At 39.5% G+C, this 25728-nt stretch overlaps 2 protein-coding genes across 2 annotated transcripts in view; one reads left to right on the top strand and one right to left on the bottom strand.

Moving 5' to 3' along the window:
- LOC139730272 (uncharacterized) overlaps window positions 1–22996 on the top strand; it is an 83150-nt gene extending 60154 nt beyond the window's left edge. The window contains exons 24-34 of the mRNA XM_071641151.1: window positions 9490–9729; window positions 10383–10571; window positions 11173–11379; window positions 11978–12229; window positions 13093–13338; window positions 14822–15025; window positions 16364–16647; window positions 17449–17683; window positions 18577–18738; window positions 19748–19906; window positions 22707–22996. Coding sequence (XP_071497252.1) covers window positions 9490–9729; window positions 10383–10571; window positions 11173–11379; window positions 11978–12229; window positions 13093–13338; window positions 14822–15025; window positions 16364–16647; window positions 17449–17683; window positions 18577–18738; window positions 19748–19906; window positions 22707–22717 — 2189 coding nt within the window. The 3' untranslated portion in view covers window positions 22718–22996. The remainder of the gene's footprint in view (window positions 1–9489; window positions 9730–10382; window positions 10572–11172; window positions 11380–11977; window positions 12230–13092; window positions 13339–14821; window positions 15026–16363; window positions 16648–17448; window positions 17684–18576; window positions 18739–19747; window positions 19907–22706) is intronic.
- On the bottom strand, window positions 5284–6916 carry LOC139730257 (uncharacterized). The gene has a single exon (XM_071641141.1). The coding sequence runs from the start codon at window positions 6745–6747 to the stop codon at window positions 5284–5286; it is 1464 nt and encodes a 487-aa protein (XP_071497242.1). The 5' UTR covers window positions 6748–6916.
- Window positions 22997–25728: the final 2732 nt, after the last annotated feature.

Here is a 25728-nt window from a genome sequence, read left to right as displayed (position 1 = left end):
TGATTCAATGAAAAATGGAAAAAGAACATTTTTCTTTTCTTGTTTTACCACATACCAGGCAAGATTGGGGTCAGTTTCATTTTTTTTTTCTTTTGAAGTAGTTCCCATTTGAAGCATTCATTTATCTTTGTCATAATTACTAACATATTACAATGGAAAAGAAAGAAAGAAAGAAAAAACCAGCTCACTTCATGACTTAATAGAGTAAGTTTGCCATGTTTGAAATGTGTCATTTTTTGAAATCTCCATAATGATGAATACTATGACACTTTCTGTAAAGACACCTGCTTAATGCAATACTGTGATGTCGAAATTTAGGAAATTGTTGAACTTTCATAACACACAAAAGTTTTGACAATCGGGCTGTCACTATCGAGAAGTCTGTAAACAAATCTTGCTATGCTAAATACATTGTAAATCAATACTCAGTGTTTCATTTCAACATTAATTTTATGCGTTGGGTACCTTTCACAAATGAGCAATAATACCTGCATGTTGTATTTGTCTGTCAATTACTGTACTCCACAAAAGTCCTGATTCAAAAAAAAAGAAGAAAAATTGACTCGCTGAATATGGCATGTACAGTACACTTTGGCTGTTGGTATGCTTTCATATCCGGAGTTCTTAATACTGGGAGAACACAAGTACAAGTGTAGAGTGTACATATCGTCGCCGGGGCGACAAGACCTCGTATACGATCTACAAAATGTCAAATGTTCAGGAGAGCCAAAAAACATGGTGGCCAAAGCACTGTAGCGAATGGGATAGTCTTCCCTTTGACATGCCATGATGACTTCATTTTTGGAGTAAGACTGTTGGGATTTGGCCAGGACATCACTTAACGCATTATTTGACCATTACTCCAAAAAAGTCATTTTCACCAAAATTTCAGATACAAGGTCTTGTTACCCCAGCGTCGATATCCTGATCTGTATCTCTTTAACCGTAATCAGGCTGGGGGGGGGGGGGGGGGGGGGGGCGGAATCCGCCCCCCCTCGTCGTTTTGCGCAATATCTTCGCAGCGCGATAAGCTCCCGCCGCGATGTTTCATGACTTTTTTCTTTCAAGTATCGCGCAACTTTTGAGACCAAAATTGTTGCGCCCGCGCGTACCGTTTTGACGCGATGCCCGTTCGAAAAAAATTTGTCAACCCCAAAATTGCTCCAAAACGTGATTTTGTGTACAAATCCAATGCAAATTGTGTTTTTTCAATTAATTCACATAAAAATTCATATCTTGACTTAGAATGGACGAAATTAATTTATTTTAGCATAGTAAGGCTTCGAAAAATGTCTGTGACAAATTTTGGCCAAAAAACAAACAAAAACAAAAGGTCGAAAAACAGGGAAATACATAAGAAATTCAAAAAACAATCAAATACATAAGAAATTAATTTCGATACAGATTTTTTTTTATCCTATGTCTCAGGAGAATGATACAAGAAACATTTTTTTAAAGAAATTAGCTTAATTAGAGCATTAATAAGTGATTTAGAGCCCAAAACTGATTTTGTGCATAAATTACAATTATTAATTAATATAAAATATAAGAAAACTTTTCGGAGAAAGCAGCCATACATTTTGAGAGAATACGTCGCGGGCGTCGCATGTGCCGATTTTCGGCGCGATCACGCGTTCCATAGGCGAGATCTGAAGGGGGGGGGGCGGAATCCGCCCCCCCCCAGATATAGCATAGCCAAAAAAGCCCAGCCTGATTAGGGTTAAATTCTTGTTAGTTTAAAGAATGAACATGAGAAAGTACCTGCCCATAGTAAAGTTAAACTCCACTCTTCCTTTGGATGATAACACAATTAAACAGAGCCAAGAGTCAACCAAACAACATGTAACAGGCATAAATTAATGAAGATCCAATATGAAATTGCAGTTTTCATGCTTAGTCAGAATTTTAAAGTCAGTCACAATGCCATGTAAATCTGATGAAATGATGATGTTAGCATCTCATTACCCTCGTTTTCATTTGAGCATTGAGAAGGTACAATGGCAGTAATTCAACAACTGCTGTAAATTGCTAATCAAACTCATCATTTCTGGGCTATAACAAGTCCTTCTTGCCATGTACATTGTACACTGTACAAATAACATGGACAGTTTGTACTTGCTGCATTTTATATTAAAGGTGAACATTGTCTATGGGAGACACGCTGGACATGGCATTTGCATCTCATTTGTATCAGTACAGTGGACACCAGGTATAACTTAGAGCGTGTTTCTACTGAGCGACGAAAATTCGAGGTGATGCCAGCCGATGTGTGGTGATACCGGCCGATGCCGGCCGATACCGGCCGATGCGTGGTGACACCTCGAATTTTTCCTCAGTAGAAACAGATCTGGTAGTGGCCGATGCCGGCTGATGCGAGGTGCTCCGTCGTCCATCTATTGAGGTGGTCGATGCGTGGTGACGCGAAGGACGATTCTCAGTAGAAACACACCGGGTAGCGAAATTCGTGGTGTATCGGACGTCTAGAATTTCTCCCCGCGCTTTTCAATCGGTTCATCGCACACATGTGTACAAAATTCGTGTGTACACACAGCGACCGTGTTCGCATCATGCTTTGTTGGTACCAACTCGCTTGTGTATGTGTTATAGGGCCTAGATACGTTACGTTACATGTGAATTGTGGGATTCATCGCCTATTGTTCGCGTAATTAACAGCCTAACTTATTGCATTACTAAGCCCTCATCACTTACTTGATTTTACACCGCGTTATTTCATCATTGTCTCGAATCGCGAGAGTACCACATTAGTATGTCGCAGCCTTGAGAAAATCTCAACTGGACCCTCGATCTCCAAAGATTTCTCATCAGTCAGTGGCAGGATACCAGTATGTTAGTTCGGGGTATATTGGATGGGAAGACGAAGAGAAATGGCTAATCAAAAAATAGCCGACGCAGTTGTAGCAAAGCAGGCAGGGTTCGGATCGTATTAACAGGCAGTGCGCGCGTGACCCAAATCTGTGACTTAAAAATACCTGACTTCCGGAATCGCCGCATTTGCACGTCACCTTTGCATCACCTCGTATTTTATCGCTCAGTAGAAACAGCTCGAGTGGTCATAAAATACGAGGTGCTGCGTTGGACAAAATTCGTGGCGATGCCAGGGATGTGAGGTGCTCTCAGTAGAAACATGCTCAAAGTCCTCGGGACTAGCATTTTTTTTAATGGTTATATCAAAATTTCGTATTAACCAAACGAATAAACAACTGAATTACAAAGAGCCGACCTGTTATGGCCTGAATTTTTATTTTGTTGTAACCGGAATTTCGTTATAAGAGGAGGGCACTGTACATGCAATCATTAAAAGATCAGAAACTAGAAGAGCACTTTGAGAGCACATACCTCCGCCAAGCAGCTAATTTCCACCACTGGATCTTGTTCTTTCAGAGAGATCAGCGATTTCCACTCACATATATGCATGCTGAAAATTGCCTAGTTTCCCAATATAGAAGCCTTTTTTTAAGTCATCAGCTTCAAGCTACACTGTGCCTCGCCGAGCAATGACTGGGCTTTTCTGTGCATATGGGAACCTCAATATGCAATGCACAGCTTGAATTCCCAAGTTCATTGACCCTATCTGCCAAAAGTTTTTTTTTTTTTTTTAATCCTTCATAAATTCATAAAAATTCCCGGATCACTACCAAAATTAAATCTTCTGCTCCTTGTGTCATCAAATTTTCCTGCACAAGTTTCATTCAAATCTGTTCACAGCTTTTTAACTTATTTTGCACATAGACAAACAAAAAAAACAAACAAACTAAACTAACTAACAAACAAACAAATCAATGCTGATGAAAACATAACATCCTTCCTTGGCAGAGGTAATCATAGAATTACATTACAACAAAATACAAAAACATTCTTGCATATGATTTGGATATGACCCATCTGGCTTATATTACTCTGTGCATTGAATTCAACTTGGATTCATGGAGTAGCATTTCACTTACAGTACATAGTTCAGAGATTTTACAATTTCTGAAATCACTTTTCGCTGCTCTTGCTCTTTACTTTAATAATGTCTCTCCTTGAAATATGTACAATGACTTTCAGTCACAGGACATCAGTCTGTCTTCACAGTCAGTAGATACATTGTATGTACCACGAGCACTAGGCCCTGCCACACACATGAAAGTATCATGCCAATGCATGTTTCAGTTGATTTTATCAGAGTAAAAAAAAAATGAAGAAATCTATAAAAATCTGACACAAACATAAATCTTCATTTTTATAAAGCTTCAAGTTTCATTTGCAGTCTCATCTCTCATAGCACTCAATAATTCAGTGTTGAATGATGCCAAATAATGCAAAACCTGTGTTTTTGGTTGAAATCATTTTATAGACGATAAATAAGTTCCCTCCCTGTCAGTCATTTCGGTGAACTGTGACAACACAGCACAAAATTATGTGGACAGGATGCGCTTTCTTATCTTTTTGATTCATTTCAAATTGTAATTACAGTGCACTCCCGTTTTCACGAAATGCTCGGGACCGGCAGTTTTCTTTCGTTATAACGAAATTTCGTTATAACCGAACAAATACAATATATAACGAAAACAAGGAACCACGTATATATATCATATTATGTTTGCTGAATACTCATCATACACTGGAAAGCTATGTGAAATGTGATGGGATAACTGTATTCCAATAATAAACGCAAGTTCCCTTCAGAAACTGTGCGTGACACAAGGAGCGAACACACAATGGTGTGAAGCGTTCACCCATGCACAGACGCTATAAATGCTTGTTCTGTTACGTATTTTCGAAAGCAATTCGCATTTCGTTATAACGGAGCACATTTCTTTTGTTTTTCTTTGTCTGTGGTGCTCGGAAAAGACTTCGTTATAACGGAAATTTTGCTATAACCGTGTTCGTTATAAGCGAATTTTGTACCATAGACTTTAATGGTGATAATTTTGGGACCAGAAGATTTACTTTGTTATAACGAAATTTCGTTATAACCGTGTTCGTTGTAACGGGAGTGCACTGTAGTAGATTTTGTGCGCAGGTCAATGGGAGGCTCTCGAGGCGAATACATTTTAACTCAATCTGACTGAAATTGTGGTTTGCCCAGCATCACAATTTAAAATGTGAAAAACACCTGAAACCTAAAATATCAGCATATAATTCATCTTCAATGAAAGTTTGAAACTTTTTTCTACTCTGTTTCTTGGTCATTTCTACATTGTTGATTAAGAAAACAAACTTGAAAAGATCATCAATTTTCATCGATGTGTGAGCCTCTTTTTTGATATCTAGTTTGCTTTAGGGTTGCTCGGGATTTAGGCCAGGCCTTGTATCTAAAGGGTTAAGATAGTCAAGAACTGTTGTCTTTTTATCTGTTCTTTCTCTAGCAGCACATTCCTTTTCAACTTTGGCCTCTAAGTCCAAACAGCTGTTCAAAATATTGTCATCATAGTCCTTTCTGACAAGGAACCTCTTGATCTCCCGAACTGCTGCCGCTACGTCTTCAATCGACGTCAAGTTCAATTTATCGGCCATGGTATCACAATTCTCACAGGGATCCATCTGAGGGAAGTCTCCAGACACCTCACTGGCATTTTCCTCTGCTGCTTCCATCTCTCCTGTCTCATCCTCCTCTTCCTCTTCATTTCCATTCTTGACCTTCAACTTCCTTGAGGAACCGTCCTGCCGAGTGGTGAAACGCTCTCCAGGCTCACCTTCCTCCACTGATCCATTGCCGTCATTCAAGAGTCCGCAAGCAACAACTCTCTGCAGATGCCGGTATTTCTCCACAAACTGCCACCGCGTCAGGTCGACCTCGTCTTTGGGCGGTTGGCTTGGACGTTCCATCCCCTCCGCTAATATCATGTCGCTGATTTGTTCATTTGAACTCGAGTGTGTCTTTGCAAAGACAATGCCATGCCGCTTACGGAAGGACTCCAGCCATCCATTGGATCCCTTGAAGCCCTCAATGCCGAGCTCCTGGGCTACTTCCAAGGCCTTCTGCTGCAGCGCGGGACCGTTGACTGGGATCATCCTATTGCCAGCCTCCTTGAACCACTCATATACCCTAACATTCACTTCCTCGTTGCGGGTCCTCCTCAGCTTGCGCTTCCTATCCAGCGGCGAATTCTGGGCGTACTCCTCAATCCATGTCTCTCTATCCTTCAGGATGTTCTGCACTTGGGTTTTCCCACACTTGTAACCCTGGAGGTTAAGAATCTCCGTGATTTTCCTCGCGCTCAGTCCCTGCTCGTCCCGCATTCGGATGACCTCAATTTTCATGTCAAGTGAGAGCTGATGTCGACTCAGCGATCCGGGATGAATGCGTTTTCCCGACACAGTTGTCATTCCAGGGTATAAGAGTTTGGTCATGGATGTGGGTTGGAGATCGTCTGATTCAGCAAGTGCAACAAAGGCATCTTTTGCAGCTGTGACCAAACCCATGCTACTTTTTCCCAACTGAGAAAGTATTGTATTTTCACTCTGACTAGTCTTGGGGATTTCATCATCAGCCTCTTCAACTGCAGATAATGCTCCCAGTGGTCTTGCACTAATTGCTCCCAAATTCAATGCTTGGCATAGTGCAGATTTGTCCGGTGGCAACGGATCGGCCGTCTCACTACAATCATTGTGCTCATCTGCATGACCATTCACAACAACATTTGGAGCAGACGCTATTTCTTTTTCTGTTCCATGCGATGAAACTAAACTTATATGTAAGTCATTTTTGCTCTCCCCGACATCACATGTAGTAGAATCCATTGTAGAACTTTAAGTGTCTCTGTGCTGTTCAATCTAGTATTGACAAAACTTGCATGATTGGACAAACTTGAGTTAATTAAGGCTCATTTTTTGATCCCATAACGGAACATACATCCATGCAGAATAGAGCCTGACCAGCAGTGACTGTGGCAATAGTTTGACTTCTGAAGTCATCTACTGCTCAAACAGATGAATGCAGCCCATAAATACTCAGCACAGACTTCTTCTGTCTTATCACTGTTTTCAGCAAATGGTAACACAAAACAAAGCAGTTACATTTACCCACAAGATGGCTGCAGCGTTGTACGGCAGGTGTTGTTGTGTTGACAGTCCTCACACTCACAGCTGTACAACTTAAGTTATGGGGAGTACACATACAAGAATGTCATCGGCTTGTAAGTTTGTTGCTTGATCCAATCAATGGCAGCAATGACAGGTGCAGGTATAGCAGACTACATAAATGTGTGTGTTCCAACTTGTCCAGAGATCAAGAGATGGTAATGGCTGCATAACTTATGAATTTATTGTGCAAATCATGATATGATATGAGCACAAGCACAGCCAAGCAGCTTGATAAAGAATACCCATAGACCAGTAGTACAGTACGCAGGTTTATGTTATAGGAGCATTGTGCAGTGTAACAAACCTATCGTGCACCCATCAGTTTGCAGACTACGCAGTAGGGAATAGGAATCCCTCCACACAAAGGCCCATGCTTCCTCCTTCATTCCTTGCATATGAATGTGTGTGTATTTGTGTGTGTGTGGCGTGTGTGTCTATTCTGCGTGTGTGTCATGCGAGTGCATTTATAATGGCAGGGGGCTCTGTGTGCAGGGAGTTCCCACTTCCCTAATGTGTGCATATTGAACTTGTATGCTAAGCCTCTGCAGTACACAGAGTGTTCCACTGCACTGATAGGCCAGATGGCAGCACTGAATTAGCCAATCAGCTTCCCTCTGTGCTATCACTGTGTAATACACACGTACACAGTTCAGTGCCCACACACAGATCTATTAGTGTGGTAGTGTAATAGGAGGATGGAGAAAACCTGCAAAACCCTGTGTGTGCTTTTGAGGAGTGTGTGTGTGGTATGTTGGTTGTGTGCTTGCAAATTGGATCTTCATGATAGCATTCACATAGAGCTGTGTATCGTAAGCATTGTACCCCTCTCTCACAGACCTGTGACCTTTGTGTCCAGTCAGGAGGGGTTACATGATTAAAGGGAGGAGTCATTTCAAAGAATTCAGAGCTCTGTGTACATGCATTCACACTAAAGCTACCAAGGTAAGTTTTCTCAAGGAGATATTATGCCCTTGGTTTTCTGCCTCAAGTGCATATAGGGCCTGCTGGTGTTGTGTTGATATTGCACAATTAAGATACATGGCCAGTGATGTTTTTTTTTTTTTTTTAATGTTTGGGAGAATTGTTTGTCAAAAAACAATCAAGAACATTTTGTAACTGTATTATAAAGAAGACATGTTTTGAGTAATAATATCTCCTACACTTTACCCTCTATACAGCAGGTTATTATCAATCTTTCATGCATGATGATACTTTATCAACTGGTAGACTTGCTTTTTGCTTCTACAAATGGGACCTAGGGGTGTGTGTGTGTGTGTGTGTGTGTTGTTTTGTTTTTGTTTTTGTTTTGTTTTTGTTATGTTTTTTTTTTTGGGGGGGGGGAGCATTAAGAATTGCACATCAGTATATATTTCAATTTTTCTGTTGTCTATGAAAGTGCTATCCTCTACAATTCCTTTTCATTTTCACAACCCATCTTCAATCAACACCATCTTTCTTGTTGGTGACAATCAAACATATTATCTTAGCATTCGAACATTGAGAATTAAAGGGGATGGCTAGTAACTGATCATTGGGAATCAGTGGGAATGCTGGGGGATGATTGTTCCTGTTCTTGTGGGATTCATTTAAGAGTACGTTATATATCTATTGTTGTGTGAAAATTATTTGCTTCAGAATGGTCTCATATTCAAGTAATGTGCAGTTTAATGTTTCCAGGCTCGCATGCCTGTGCAGTGATGGGGCATTAAACAATGAATCCCACAAAGATTGGAACAATCATCCCCCAGCATTCCCACTGATTCCCACTGATCAGTTACTAGCCATCCCCTTTAACCCATTGAGGACGGTTTGATTTTGCTACAGCACGCATTTCCCATACACGCTTGCCCGAGTATACTCGGGACTCGTCCTCAATGGGTTAAGGGTTTCTGGGACAAACACTGAACTATAGGGCTTTCTATAGTTAGTTGGTAGAGCACAGGGCTAGCAATCTGGAGGTCTCGGATTCAAATCCCAATGGAATCTCATTTTCTCTGCTCATTTTCCACTAATAAATTATATTCCTTTCTGGTCAGATTGCTAGAGAAACATTTTATATTAGATTTTGTTATCTTGATTGCCAATTATGCTTATTTTCATTGAATGTGTGGAATTGTTCGTATTCTCCTCTTAACTACAATTATTTTTGTAAGTGTTTCTAAAGGAACCTCGATCTGTTTTGTGTATGCTCTTGGTGTCTCTCATCTCTCAATTTCCCTCTCTGTTGTTCATTCTACCTCATATTTCTTATGATCCCCCTCGACCTGGAATAATACATTATCCAAAAAGCTAATAACAGTCACCTATAAGAGCTGCAGTGATTTACAAACGTTTTACAAGTTTTCATTGCCTTTTGATCAATATAATTGTTTAATTATCTATTTTATAATTTCCCACCAGATGTGGAACCCCCAACCTTTAGTGAATGCCCAGGAGACATTGTGGCTTATGCTGATAGAAGCTCCAACCAGACCAATGTCCAGTGGCAACTTGAGGCATCAGACAATAGTGGCATACGCCCTGCCGTGACCTGTGACCGACAGCCAGGGGTCATGACCTCTGGTAGGAATGAAGTGACCTGTACAGCTGAGGACGATGCAGAGAATAGAGTCACCTGCCAATTTGATGTCATCGTTCGAGGTGATTCTATTTGTACCAACTTCAGGGCCCATTTACACTGGATAAAAAAAAAAAAACACCCAAGAATTAAAAGGCTACAAACATTGCTGTTTGATCTTACAATATAGTAAACTATTTTAGAAGACAAGTTGTTTTTGTATGCAATGTAGCATTTCCCTTGACTTTTCACTGACATATGTTAAGGGTAGCACTTATATTCTCCTTCTTTCTGAAAGAGGTAAGAGCTCAATCATGTAATGCTGGAAAAAAAAAGAAAATATGTTGAATTTGCTTTAAAATTTCTCTACATAGTTCTGCATATATGTGCGTTACAAACTGTACTAGTTTTCTCATCCAGCAATGACTGCAATAAAACTGTAACAATTCATAACTTTTGAACAGATTGCCTGATTTTCTTCAAAACTTCAACTTACAATGAGATCTATTACTGCATTCACTCAATCAACAAGCATAAATGGATTTCATTCTCCATTAAATTTCAGATAATCTTTACAGTGACCCCCATTATTTGATTGCAGCTTATGATTTTGTTTTGGTTTGACTTTCGAGTGAGCGGTCAAATTCAAGTATAAGAGTTATTTCAACATGGATCTGGAAAGACGCAAAAACCCCGAAAGAAAAGCCAACAACTAAGGTTTCTGTCTCAACTGTAGTGCGCAGGTGTCCAGAGCTGCAGCCGCCCACGTTTGGTACCCTGGCTGGGTCATGTGACACCTCCTTTGGCTCCGTCTGTCATGTGACCTGCCTGGTGGGATATTCCCTGGTGGGCTCCTCTGAAGCCAGCTGTGAGTTTGACGGCACAAATATGCACTGGGAGGTGCAAGAGGTACCATACTGTGAAGGTAATTATGTACACTATTTAATGTAAAAACGGAAATTTTCGTGCGAGTATTCTTTTGCTCATGGCCATGTAAGATAAATTTTGCATGTTCATGATTTCATTGATGGTCAATACAATTGAGCAATCACTTAACAACTCACTAATTGCCACAATGGTGGAAGAACTTTGACAGCACAGTCCTTACATACTACAGTTCTGTAGTATGACAGAAAATTACTGTAAAAGTGGATATTTTTGTGTGGTCGAGTCATTTTTTCGCGCTGGGCTGGGTAAGATGAAGTTCAGGTGTTTTTAATTCTGCAGAATCATATAACAAGTAAAATTATAATGCACAAAAATTTCCACACCACTAAGATTTTCACCCTCACAATAGCTCATGCTTGCAGGACTAGTAAATGTGAAGAAACTCCAAATACCTTTAACAGTTATACCCCTACACTACTGTAGGATTAAGACATAAGATATAAGTACATATAACAAGCAAAAAAAAAAAAACAACATGCTTTAATTTTGTGATAGTTTCACATTGCCCAATATCTGCCACAGTAGTTTAAATAAAAAGGGTCTTAAACTATGATCTTTGATCTTTGTTTTGCCAATAGTCATAGGCTGTGAACCCCTGGTAATTCACCCCAGTGTGGTGGTCTCACCGGAAGAATGCACATCGGCTGACAGGGTTCACGCGGGCACCGTCTGCACAGTGCACTGTGACAATGACCTCACCCTCTCCCCTGATACCGGGTCTCTTACCTGCCTTCATAGTGGAATGTGGGAGGGCGGAGTGGAGCCCGATTCTTTGCTGTGCTCGGGTGAGTTTCCTTCTTTAAATTTTCAGTCTTTCCATTCCAGTGGTGGATCCAGAGGGGGTGCACTGGGCATGCGCCGGCCCCCTCTTTATTAAAACAAAAAATATAAAAAGAAAAAATGGGGGAGGAGGTGCGTGCACCCCCCCCCCCTTAATTTTGTTTGTATGTTTGTCTGTATGCCTACTTATATTATGTATATATACATGAAGAGTTTGTTCGCAAAAACCGATAAGTCCATATTTGCCAAATGGGAGATATTTGCGATTAAAGGTCAAGAAAAATAAAGAGAATAATAAGAAAATTTTTGCTTCTTTTGACCATAACTTCAAAATTGTACCTTTATATATAGTGACCAATATATCATTTAAAAGGTATTATTTTGTACTCTATGACAGAGACGACTGTACTTCAAAATCTTCAAAAATGGACTTATTGGTTTTTGTGAACAAACTCTTCACATCTTCCTTTCCTCTATGTGCTTTTTATTGATTTCCATGAGATGTTTTAATTGGACCAGAGCATTCCATGATGACCAATCAGAATCTAGCATCATCATAACTCTTTCACTTACCACTCAATTCTATCCCTGCTTTAATTGTAGATTTGCGTGCCCCTGTCATTACGAGCTGCCCCACCCAGGAGATTGTGGCCACGCGCACTGAGTTCTGGGGGGCGGAGGTGACCTTTGACTTCCCAACAGCCATTGACAACGTTGATAAGAACCTTCAGGTCTTGACCTCACCCCCTGACCTCGGGTCCCCGTACAACTTCACCTCTGACACCAGGTGTACGGTCTCTTTTCGAGATGCCTCCAATAACAGTGCCTCCTGTGTCTTCCAGGTCAAACTTATCAGTGAGTTGCACAGTACTTGCATTATATTTCCATGGAAGTCAGACTACAAGCAGGAATGCAATCAGCTTATTTAGACATTGGAGTCCATCTGTTGTATTTCCAAGTTAGCATTATAAATCATCGTTATGACATGATCTTGGTCGTAATTTCCATTATATTCATATGAATATTGCATTTATTGTTAAACCTGTATTTTATTGTGTTTTCATGGTAATTGACACTAAGAATAGATTGACAGCTCAACGAGTCAATATATTGCTGTACTCTGGTGTAGTCACGCTACTTCTGTTTCTCATGCTGCTCATCCTGTTTGTTTTAATATGTCTAGGTGCTATACAATAAACAAAAGAGAAACAAACATATAAATCGCCTACTGTTCATTTAAGTCAATGAGTAGGCCTAGTTTGTCATATGGCTACAAGTACTGTAAGCCCTTCTGTTATTTTTTCTATCACACCTTTCTATGTTCCCTAGATCTCCTTCTCTATCCCTCTATCACTCTCTTAAAAATGATAATTGATGATAATAGTATCATGGAAAATGTTATATAGCACTTCTGACAAAAATATTTCGAAGTGTTTTGCAATTAACAATTAAAGAGAAACAAACATATAAATCACCTGCAGGTACACGTACAAATGTAATCCACAATTACATTATCACATGCTCTGTTCTGGAAACTAGTGGATTTTCAGTTTCTTTCTGAAAATGCCAATGGAGGTAGAGGACTGAATATGAGTAGGGAGGTTGTTCCAAAGGTGGGGGGGGGGGGGGGGGGGCACAACGGAAAAAAAGCACTATAACGGTTGTGGATGCGAGGGCTAAGTTTAAGCTCTTCTCTCCTTTTCCTCCTCATTTTCCAGGCGAGGTTCCGCCCAGGGTTGAGTTCTGCCCGCCTGATCAGAACATCACCACCACCACCAAGCTGACGGAGGTCCGGTGGGACCTGCCAATCTTTACTCCACTGCCTGGCACAGACATGATAGAGACTTGCAACCAAGCGAAGAACCCCGCCCTGCTCCCATGGGGGAAGCACACCATCCTATACCAGGCCTCGGAGAAGCAGAGTGGTCTGAAGGCTGTATGCAGGATCACCGTTGCCATCACACGTACGGATGATGAATTCATAAGATTATAAAATAGATGAGATGTATACTGGTGTTCTATACATTCTTAGTGAAGTTAGAACAAAGAAAACTCTTATTTACATAACATTGTACCTTTTTACCACATGGTAATGGTGCTTGATTGAGTTTTTCACAACTTATTGTTACCCCAGTCAATGGAAGCAAACCAACACATACAGTGCACTCTTTTCATCAAAGTTAGTTTTTGTGATGTAACATTTAGAGGGAAATTCAGGCATCAACCAAATATTTCAACCATTAAGGCAAAGGATATTTGAAACAGCATGACGTGAATCACAGTCTCTTTTACATATGCATTTGTTATCAGTAGCATAATTTTTTTCAGTACCCTGTTTTAGCAATCCTGTGATGCTTTGCATGTGATATGAGGGCCACCTTCCTTAAAAATATGTGACCCGCTACAACAAAATGGTCCTAAAGTCGCGCACGGTCGAAGCCGTGAAAATCGAGTTTGAAGTAAGAGCATCAAAATTGGTCAAAACTTACGATTTTCTGAATTTGACATATCATTAGAGTCTGACATGTCTTCTATCATCTGTCGAAATTTTGAAGCAAAATGATGACAGGAAAGACCAAAAAATAGCATTTTTCTGGGCCATGTTTTTTTTTGGCGTTTCAACGAAGCAGAAACTGGTTCGAACATTTGGATTGAGCGCCACACATAGGCTCCGCCCCTAACAACGACCAGAGTGATCTCATTGGTCAGTTTGCTGCTTGCCGCCAACCGAAGCGTGAAGCTCGCACACTGCCCAGTCGACTGGTGCGTGCGGGCGGGTTGCGCTATGCCTAGCCGCTTCTCCTGACATCCTGGTCACTGATTGGTCGGTGAGGAAACCGCCGACGCTGTGTTTGAATAAGCATTTCGGGGGTTGCTAGGGCTTAACTTCTATTGTCCGGAGGTGAATACTGACTTGCGTGTCTCTTGATTGTGATTGCGTCGCAAGAACTTTTAGGGCGCTCTTCTCCAAACAGTGATTTCCCAGACGTCTTGACATGCTCTCTTTTAAACATCGATATCTCTGCAGCCGATTATTTTTATAAGACGTGTTATATATCAATTTAAAGCAGAAAGATTAGGGAATTGTGTCATGCAATTTTCAAATAATCGACCTCGCCCGACTTTAGGATCATTTTGTTGTAGCGGGTCACATATGGATTGTCTGTTGCTATTGATTTCTATTGATTTATGATATATATGTTATGTTCGTTCCTTAAGTTGCAATACAAGTTTTGTAATATGTACTCTATATTTTGTTTCATCTTACTATTTACTTCGTGATTGAGTTTCTCCTTTCTAATTTTTCTCCATGACAAGATGCTTAGTGCGTGGAAACTTTAGTAATAAGCACTTTATAAATGATATTTGTTATTATTATTATTAAAGTGAATCAATGCTGTCCACAAATGACTTAACCGAATTATGAATAAACTTCCCTCCCCCCAGCTGTCCCTTGCCATGAACTCAATGTTCCAGTCAATGGAGCGCTGGCCTGTGATGACGGTTTTGCCTACGGTCGGTACTGCACGATGACATGTAACAGTGCCTACGACATACCCCGGATGAGGTCCAGCCTCGCCCCACAGAAGCTCTTCATCTGTGGCATGTCGGGTGTGTGGTATCCCCACGCTCGTGTGCCTGATTGCTCAAGTGAGGATTTCAAGTATTTCTCAATTTTTCTGTGACTTACTTAACCCGTTGAGGACGAGTCCCACATATACTCGGGCAGGTGTCGATGAGAAATTGCGTGCTGTAGCAAAATCAAACCGTCCTCAACGGGTTAAGCAGAGAGATATGTGTCAGTGTGGTCTTTGAGGGGTTTTGCAATGTGGCAGCAACATGCTTCAACTTATAAGCAACAGCCTAAAAAAAGTCAAATTTTCAAAGCATCGTGATAATAACTGATGACATTTAAAAAAACAAGAAATTTGCAAATTCGACTTGGGTGTATCCTCAAACCTATTCAAAACTGGCCAGAAGAGTTTTATCCATGGATTTCAGCTCATTTTCTGTGATCAAGTGTTCAACAGTAAGGCTAAGGTGGCAGCAGAAAGTATCTGTAAAGAATCTGCAACCCTAGAGATTCCAGGGCCTGGACCCTGGGCCCAGAGACGCAACAGACCTCACCAAAACGGATTCCCAATTTTTTTTTTATCCATTCAGCATGCTAGAAGTTCAAAATATGGACCACCCTGCAGACTAGGTAAAGTTATCATGGCAAATGATGATCGAAATGCTAATAATCAAGGATGAAAACATGAGTTTAGTTTTGCAGTTTTCGAAATTTATTTTACTTGGGGCAAATAGGATTTCTTTTTTTTTGATGCATACATATCATAAGCTGCAGTGAACTGTAACTGATATTACTATGCTCACATTAAAAGAAGCAAGAAAGTGTTTTATAAAAAAAAATCAAGGAGTGAAGGACTTTAATATGTCTTTAGATTTTTTTCTTTTTTTGTAAGAAGTGGGGAGTAAACATAATCCTATTTATTGGATAATGCAGATGATCACAATTGATAAAAAATGTGGAGACTGCATTCACTAACTTCTTTGTGTGTTTCTTCATTCTTCAAAGTAGTAAAAAACTTGTTCCATAAAAAAATCAAGTTTGTCTTTATAATATACTAGAAAGCTTATCTTTATCTAATCATCATAATATTGTTGAAGTCACATTTGATATTTTCTATTTAAAAAAAAATTATTTTACAAATTCTCAAACCTTTAGAGACATGCTTACAGTGATGAAGAGAGTAGGAAAAACCTCTCTAGACTTTGTGAAGATACATATATTTCTTTTTAACAGTAAAACTGTCAAAATCTGCAGAGATGATAACTCCTTTACGACTGCAAGAGAAGAAGATATGAATATGTCAAGCTGCATGCTTTCCCTGGTGCAGAGTATTTGTATTCTTTAAAAAATACAAACAAACAAAGCAAAAACCAAAACCCAAGAGTGGTGACTTTATGTATGCTTCCATCCACCAGAGGTTAAGAGACCACATAGATTGAACCTGCCTCTCAGCATCATGTACTATGGAGGGGATTGTACCTCTGACTACGAACAGACTCACACGGAGATATCCCAGAAGTTCCTGGACATCATCAAACAGACCGACTTTGCTGACATATGCACCAGGAACAAATTGTGCACCCCTGAGCACATCCACATCACTTGCGGAGCTGGGAAAACGAGGCGGAGGAGGGACATTGACGGTGAGATGGTGTGGCCAGATGACTCCAAGGAGGGAAACACCACCATCGTTTCCATGGTAACGTGCATCAGCATCATTTTAGCTTGGACTGGGGTTCATGCTCCAATGTCTTTTTGTGAACAAGTTGATACAAATCATTTTTTTCTTTTTTTATGCAGGATGATACATGAGTAGTTGTGCAATTATCATCATTCATACAACTGTAACTGGAAATCTTCCCACCAAGGTCTTTTATCCTAAGAGAGAGGGGGGAAAATGGTTGGTTATGCCAGCTGTTATAAGTATGAAAATAATGGGAATGCAGAACTTCAGTTGTGGTATATATATGACATTCTGCAAGCCATATGTACTGTATGAACCAGAATATACTCGGAGTCATGAAATATTCAAACAGCAAACCAAAAGAAGTTTCACAAAAGTCAACTGGCACCATCTCTAAACTTTTAATAGAGTTGTTCTATAAAAAGAACAGTTTGTGTTATGACGGAAATAACCATGAATGAATACCATATGACAAGTTTGACACTAATTCAACCATTCAAATTCAACCATAACAAAAAACAGTAATTCACTTGAACTTTCACATCTTTTTTATGTCTCTGTCCTGAAGAAATGCTAGAGGCATGATTGTAATTCCAGTCATGTTTCTAGCATCAAGAAACTACCAGGTATGCAAAAAGCAATCTCGCTTCTGGTGCTCAAAATGATAAGCACATAAAGAATATATGGTAACAGGCCTTGTGAAAATCGAATCAGCAAAACAGAAACAATCTTCCCAGATATAAAACCCTTACTAGCACTATTTGACTGACATGAAATCTAGAATGAGTGTAGTGCCCTTGCTTGTTCTATGTCTAGATACTGACTGTGCCTCAGGGGAACAACGAAGTTGTGGAAAATGAGAAAGTAGAACGTCAGAGGCTGCGAGAATTGAGCCATCACTTGGGGCATGAGATCGAGGGCTTGATTAAAGGGGTCGGTGGAAGACGGGATGACTGGCAGTCGACCACACCTTCTTATTCGTTGCTGCTCAAGGAGCTGTCTGTGGATTGTGACGATGGCTACATTCCAAATCATGACCAGCTAACATGCGGTGAGCCAGAATTGAGAAAACTAATATGAATTAAAGAATGGCTGTGATGTGTTAGCCTTTGATATAAACCACTTTGTTGTTTGTTATCAAAGGATGTCAGTGTAGTTTATTAGGAGTCATGTGCAGCTTTAGGCAGTATTTTCGAGTAACCCGTTGAGGGCGAGTCCCGAGTATACTCGGGCAAGTGGCAATGGGAATTGCGTGTTATAGCAAAATCAGCCCGTCCTCAATGAGTTAATGATGAATGCACAGCCTTGAGCTTGCCTCGGCAATCAAGTGTGGATGAGGATCAGAGTCCTATTAATGTAAGGACAGGTGACTTTTCCTTCCTGTGCAATTTCGTGAAACGGCTGAGTCAGCCAACCTAGTGCGAGACATATTTTATGAAAGTTCAAAGTACTGGCATGAAAATTGTTCAATACTCAAATGCTCCCTTGATTTGAACTTAAACACAATAAGCACATTTTCAAAGATTTGATAAATCATACAATTAAATTTCACATTTGATGAGAAGTAATGCACGACATCATGTTTGAAAGTGAATACAACAGTATATGAATTGATGTATTCATTAACCCATTGAGGACAAGTCCCCGAGTACACTCGAGCAGGGGTCTGTGGGAAATGCATGGTGTAGCACGATCAGTCTATCCTCAACGGGTTATTAAGAGTAATCTAGTCACTTTTCTTTAAGGTAAATGAATGGAATTGGTTTTGGATTGTGCTTCCTCAATGCAGAATATGACATGACCAAGGCTTGCCTGTAAAGATCGATTTAGCATGCACATGGCATGTTTTGTTAAGTGGAGTAATTATTCAGTATTTGGAACTCTGCTTTGAAGTGTACTTTTTTTTTCTACTGTATCTTCCTGTTCTGTTCTCTGTTTATATAGTGGCATGTCCAACTGGACATTACTTCAGGCAGGAATCTGAAGAATGTTTGGAGTGTGAAATGGGGTCTTACCAAGACGAGCAGGCACAGAGCCAGTGCAAGCCTTGTGTGGATGGAACATGGACTAGGGAGACAGGAGCAAGGGCCGTTTCAGATTGTGAATGTAAGAAGATTCTCTGCTGCTTTAATATCCTTTGTATAAACTCATTCCCTTTTCCAGACATTTTCATTTGGGAGGCCATTAACCAAGTCTCTGGAAAAGTCAAGCAAACCAAAAATGATGAAAAGAACAAACCTGGTAAACTGTGTTATTACTTGTTTCCAGAAATTGCAAAAGTTGCTATCAATTAAAGGCATGTACTATATAATTGATTGTACAGTCACCGTTCCTTTTTATATAGAACATTTTATTTTGTGTGTGTGTGTGTGTGTTGTTGTTGTTGTTCAATTTCCATCTGTGAAGATTGCTGGATAGCCCATATTCAGCTACACTAAGCTGGTCTTCCATGGGGTCCAGTTGGATGTGGGATAGGACCACTTCACCGGGTTGGACACCCTGTATGTGTGTTTGTGTGTGTAGCCTTGAAGATATAATCAGAATGCACCCCAAACAATCCCCAAATCAAGCTGCAAATCAAAACAGAAACAAAAATCTGTTTCAGGTACTTAATTGTTGAAAAATATTCTGACTAGACCTAGAAAACACAATCATGCTTGGAGTGTCACTGTATATTTCAGTGCAAAATGTATCCATACTTTATTTTTCTTACTTGACACCAGTTAGTGTCCTATGTTATGTTTTTCTCTTGTGTCCATATTGCAAGTGTTTGCAATGACAGCAAGTACTGTAAATTTGATACAGAGTGTGATGTGGAAGTTTTTTTTTTTTTTTTTCAAGCTTCACAATCCATTAAACTATTGAGAAAATGAAAACATGTGGATGTTTTTAGAGATACATTAGCTAATGTCCAAAATACTCTCTAAATTGTAATCAAGTAATTCTTGCTAAAACTGGCTTTGTTCAAAATAAAGCAGTCATGTGAAAGTTTCTCTCTATGTGGCTTGGTAAAAAAAAAAGAAAAAAAGGAGAAAGAAAAAGAAGCAATGAATAGAGATATTTTCCACACTTACAGTAAGTCAGTGTATGCTTTGATTCCATTCCCACATTTCAGTCCAGTGTGAAAAGGGATACTACTCTACCTCTGGATTCGTTCCCTGCATCCCATGTGAAGAGGGCCAGTACCAGCCAGTCAGGGGACAGACGGGATGCCTCTCCTGTCCCGCGGGAAACACATCCATTCCCGGAGCGATCTCCTCACAGGATTGTCGAGGTGTGTCTCGGATCCGCCATGTCTTCACATTGCAAGCATGTCTCTCCTTTCTCCACTATATACCTGTAGCAACCATATTGATAACTGTTTTTTTGTGGCTGTAAAAATATGATCTGGAGGGTGTTTCATAAAGCTGTTCTTAACCCGTTGAGGACGGACTGATTTTGCTACAACACGCATTTCCCGTAGACCCCTGCCCGAGTATACTCGGGACTCGTCCTCAACGGGTTAAAGTTATACAAACAACTTAAGAGCGACTGGTGATCAGTTCTCGTGCTGAATTATGGAAATTCTGATAAGTATAGCACAACAGAACTGCATGACCACCAGTCATTCTTGAAAGTCGTTCGTAACTTTAAGAACAGCTTTATGAAACAACCCCCGGTTCTTATTTGGTTTGTTTGTGTGTTTGGCTCGTAATTTGTTGATGCATGAAGACAGGGACGATACAGTCATGGATGAAAATTAACCCCCACTACTGTCTAAGCTGTGCAGTTGGCACATATTGAGTGACAATTGAGTAGCAATTGGCACATAAAACCTCATTTCGTTTACACACTGCCCAAATCCCTGGCACAGGAAGGGTTGATTTGACCCATGTAATGTTCTTATCTTGTTAGACAAACAAGATATAGAGCAAAGAAAATGACAACAAAATAAAAGTCTGACATTCTTACTACTACTACTACTACAATGTTCTACCCAAGATGAACTGAAGTGAATTGCTCTGCTGCCACTGTGGTCTCCCAGGCCCCCCTCCAGATCTCGGCCGTCGACCGCGCGATCGCGACGAAAATTGGCACACACATTGCCTATGATGTACTCTAAAGTACCACAAAGTTAAATTTAAAAAAAATCATTATTTATGCTAAATTATGTTAATCTATGCATAATGATGCATGAAATCATACAATTTGGTATAAATTACTAGATAAAGCTCAAAATGGGCATATTTTTTGTGTAAATATTCTTTTAAGTGTCCTGAGCAAATATAGGAGAAAAAAATTGTGCTATCAGAAAAAATTTCTTAAGTATTTTATTGTTTTTTTATTTCTTATGTATTTCGTTGTTTTTTGGACTTTATGTTTTTCACTGTTTTTTCGATGAAACTTGTCCGCGACATTGTTCCGAACAAGGAAGTATGTTATTAATTGATTTTAATTGATAAAACCCCAAAATACTCATGCTTTTATGAAATTGGCCTGTAAGCACAGTTTGCATTGAAATTGTACACAAATTCATGTTTTTGAGCAATTTTTGGTCTGACATGCAAGTACATATTTATGCGCAACTTCGGAACCGCGCGCCCGGGCGTCATAAATTTGGTGTCAAAAGATGCGAGAGACTCGAAAAAAAAATTCATGAAACGTCGCGGCGATAGCTTTTCGCGTTAGCGATACATTGCGCGGAACGTTGAGGGGGGCCTCGGAGGCCCCCCCCCGACCTAGTTAGGGTTAATTGAAGAGGAGTTAGAAAGCTGTAGCTCTTATAGTGAACAAAGCTCTTCACCATTTGATAGTATATAATCACTCAGAGTGAATAATAAACACTGTAGGTCCAGATTTGGGGCATTCATGAAGGGCTTTTGAGTATACAGTGGACTCCCGTTATAACGAATTCCTTGGGACCGACATTTTTATAATAATAATAATAATAATAATAATTGCATTTATATGGCGCTTCATACTGACGTTTCTAAGCGCACTTTGCTACTCATACAAATAGATTAGAAAACACAATAACATTAACAAAATCAGCATTAACAGTCCAAAAGAAGAAGAAAGAAAAGAAAAGAGAAGAAAAATACATGTGATACAATGGTACAATAATTGATAACTGTGTGCGCCTCCAGGAGAAAAAAAAAAAATTACAACTGATTAAACAGGTGAGTTTTAAGAAGAATTTTAAATGATTCGACAGATGAGGCATTCTGAATATACAGAGGGAGTTTATTCCAAAGAGTGGGAGCAATGGAAGAGAAGGCTCGGTCACCATAACGGGTTTTTGTACGTGGGCCATGAAGTAATTGGAGAGAGGAAGATGAACGGAGGGGTCTGGCAGAAGAGGAGGAGCGGAGAGAGACTAGGTTTTGAAGATATATGGGTGCAAGATTACGTGTGATTTTGTACGTCAGAAGTAGGATTTTGAAAGTAATACGGGAATGGACTGGAAGCCAATGTAGTGAGCGGAGAACAGGAGATATATGGTCATGTCTCCTACTAAGGGAGACTAATCTAGCGGCTGAATTTTGGATACGTTGGAGAGGGGATATGTGAGAAAGAGGGAGGCCGGCAAGGAGGGAGTTGCAGTAGTCCAGATAGGAGGAGACGAAGGCATGGACGAGCCGCTCAGCTGATGATTGATCAAGCAGACGCCTGATCTTCCCTATTTTGAAAATACCCCATGATGCAGACTTACAAATGTTTGTGGTATGGTGTTTAAGAGTTAAGTGTTTGTCCAAAGTAAAGCCAAGGTTATATCCAAATTTTGTTATAACCGAATAAACAAACAATAGAAATACGTAGAATGGATATTGTTGCGGCCTGATTTTTTACTTCGTTGTAACCAGAATTTCGTTATAACCGTGTACGTTATAATGGGAGTGCACCGAACTCAAAAGTCCTTTGGGAAAAAAAAGAAAAGAAATTAAGCTGTTACTATTGTAGACTGCCAATAATTGCAGTGTACAATGACAATGTAATGGAGCCCCAGATCTTTCTTCAGTATGATTCATTTTGCTTTTTTTTTCTTCTCTCTCTCTCCTCCCCCCCCCCCCCCCCCCCCCCCACTTCCTATACAGAGCCTGTCTAATCTGACCGTTCATCACAGTGGATCGGGAACGGCATGGATGAAAGTTGTGTGATCCTTCGTCTTCGAACACCAAGTGAAATGTTGTGATGAAACCATAAACCATCTTGGCATTCAGACAAAAAAAAAAGAAAAAAAGGAATGGTTTTTCTTTTGCCTGAAAATATCTATGCTGGTAATGTTGAGAGAAAAAAAAACCCAGAAATTATTATGTCAACAAGGAGACATTTCATAACTCTACCACGTACTTTGATGATTTGCATTATGTCACTGATTTAATGCTTTCTATAATTCTAATCATTCTCTCTGAGTGAATTTGATGAAGTACATGAATGCCATTTATTGGTAATCTGTCTGGGCTACAAGACCTTTGGTATCTCTTGAATCCTGCATTTAAAAAAAAAATAAAAAAATGAATTCTTGCATATACATGCTTGAAAAAAAAAAAAATCCAGTGTATCTACTAATTATCATAATGTTTTGTAAATTGCTTGTAAGATATGTTGTGAATGAAGTCATCTGTGGCCTGAAGGTATGCTACTGGATATGTTATTTGCTGTTCTTAGTCGTTTTATGGGGGTAGGTGTTTGTAATGGTCTCAGAATGCATCTTACAGCTGTGGTGCATGCATGATTATTATCATTGCTTAAAATTGTTTATTTGTGGATTAGAAATCTTTTCACATCAGCATGTTTACTTCTCAAGTACCCAATTGTTTACACCTTGACGGACACGTACTGTTCTTTGGTATAATTGAATGAAGATATGCTATATCCCCAAATGTGCATTACTGTCAAACATGATATATTTGTGGCATGAAATTTTCGCGAATTGGAGCCGACGGCCTTTTTTGTGGCATGAGATTTTCACGATTTGCCACTGGCATTCAATGCATGTAGTGTAGACAAGAACTTTCATGTGCATTAATTTTGTGAATCTTGGTGCCATTAAAATGCACGCGAACATTCCTCATTTTACAGTATTGTAAGTATGCATGCGAGAATAAAAACATGAAGTTACATAAAAGCAGGTGCTACTCATTATCTTTGTGCTAATCTGTGATTATTGTGTTGTCATATACAAACACCTACAAACATAACAGAAACCTTTCCCATGGACATGATGTTGCAGAATTTATCTCATAGTCAAGATCCGATCCTTGTCTTCTTCACTGTGCTGAAAATCCACTGACATGCTCAGTCCTGTGTAGTTACTGGTCAGAACAAATTTCCTGAAACAGACCATCAGTAGATATAGATTATGCAATTTCTTTTGTTGTTGTTGTTGTTGTTAGAGTGCAAATGGAAAGCTCACACATAGTGATTTATAATTCCTTCATATTTTCACCTGAGAATTGGGCCTATTGTTGATAGCAATCACATTCACATATCGTCGCTGGGGCGACAAGACCTTGTGTCTACAAAATGTCAAATGTTCAGGAGAGCCAAAAAACATGGCGGCCAAAGCACTAGAGCGAATGGGAAAGCCTTTCCTTTGACATGCCATGGTGGCTTCATTTTTTGGAGTAAGACACTTGGGATTTGGACAGGACATCACTTAACCCATTATTTGACCATTAATCCAAAAAAGTCATTTTCACTAAAAATGCAGATACAAGGTCTTGTCACCCCAGCGACGATATGTAATTTAGGTAAAGATATATCTCATCATAAACATCCTACTGGCTTGTAGGTACATATAGAATATTGAATAAAAAATTAAAAAAACACTCATGACAGTGATGTAAAAACCAAGACCCGCTTCCTGTATGAGTCATTACTACAAGAAGAAGAAAAAAAAAATGTGTTAGACCATCAGGTCCTTATGATCCTGGAATTTGTATTTTAGTAAAAATTTAATGGGAGCTTGAATGTGCAGGAAGAAGGTACCTTGTTGTAACTAGCCCAGGTGCCATGTCACTGGTCGTTTAGTTTTCTGCAGAATTTATTTACCATTTGTCTATCAAATGCATGATCGCAGACCTCTTGTTTCGCCCAAAATCGTACAGCTGTATCATCACTTTCAGATGAATGCCCATTCCTGTATGTATGCTGAATTTTTCTTTGTACAATATGGATTTTTCATGAAATAAATAATCATAAAAAGTGACAAACTGTTATGATTCCCACAGGATTTTTTTCTCTTGTTTTTCATGCACGCTACGATGTTTTCCAGTTTGGTAGGCCGTATCAAGTTCTAGTGTTAAATGTTGAATTTGAAGAGTTACTCTTGTTCTCAAAAGTTGCTGGCAGTTCCTCTTGTTTAATGTAAAAATGAAAGATACATGACTCGATCACCCCCCTACCCCAATAAAGAAAGAAAACATATCAAAAATAGATAAAAAAAGAAAATTGATAAATGAATGAATACATAAGTAAGTACATAAAAATACTTGAGTTTGTGGACATATACCAGCTCTTAAATTGTACTTTAGGCCAAAGCAGAATGCACAAAATACAGCACAAGGTTTCTGACTTTTAAAAAGTGTACAATGTGTCATTGTGTGTCCAAGAGTATGGCTGTCTGAGACATTGTAAAGAGTGATGTGATAGAGAGGTCAGTACTCTCACATCTATACAAGACTAGGCCTATCTGCAGAATATATTTGTTTTTTTTTTGTTTTTTTTTTTTTGGGGGGGGGGGGAGGGCTGCAGGGCTAGAGGTCAAGGTCAATAGGATCAATATATCACTGATTAAGTATTCTTCCTATGTTTTTTTTTTTTTCATGTTCTCTCTTTTCAGTACATGTCATCATCATCATCATCACCATCAAAGATTACATTATCACAACTGTTATCATCATTATAGAAATTATCACTGTTATCATGCGGTTATAATCATGAACAAAATGTAACACTGATGACAAGAACACATACAGCAATATACCAGTATTACATGAAAGGTAGACAGCGACAATTAAAGGGGAAATAAACCCTATAATCATACACATGGATTGAGTAAATGCAATAATATTAGTAGAACACTGAAATTTTGAGGAAAATCAGATGATCTGT

This window comes from Diadema antillarum, unplaced genomic scaffold, assembly GCF_040938485.1.
Source record: "Diadema antillarum isolate AM-2024a unplaced genomic scaffold, OU_Dant_1.0 seq00000300_RagTag, whole genome shotgun sequence".
Taxonomy (NCBI): Eukaryota; Metazoa; Echinodermata; class Echinoidea; order Diadematoida; family Diadematidae; genus Diadema; species Diadema antillarum.
The sequence above is the reverse complement of the archived record's forward strand: the minus strand, read 5'-3'. Positions and strand labels throughout refer to the sequence as shown.

Coding starts and splice junctions, on each gene's coding strand:
- LOC139730257 (XM_071641141.1), bottom strand. CDS start 6,747: ATGGATTCTACTACATGTGATGTCGGGGAGAGCAAAAATGACTTACAT.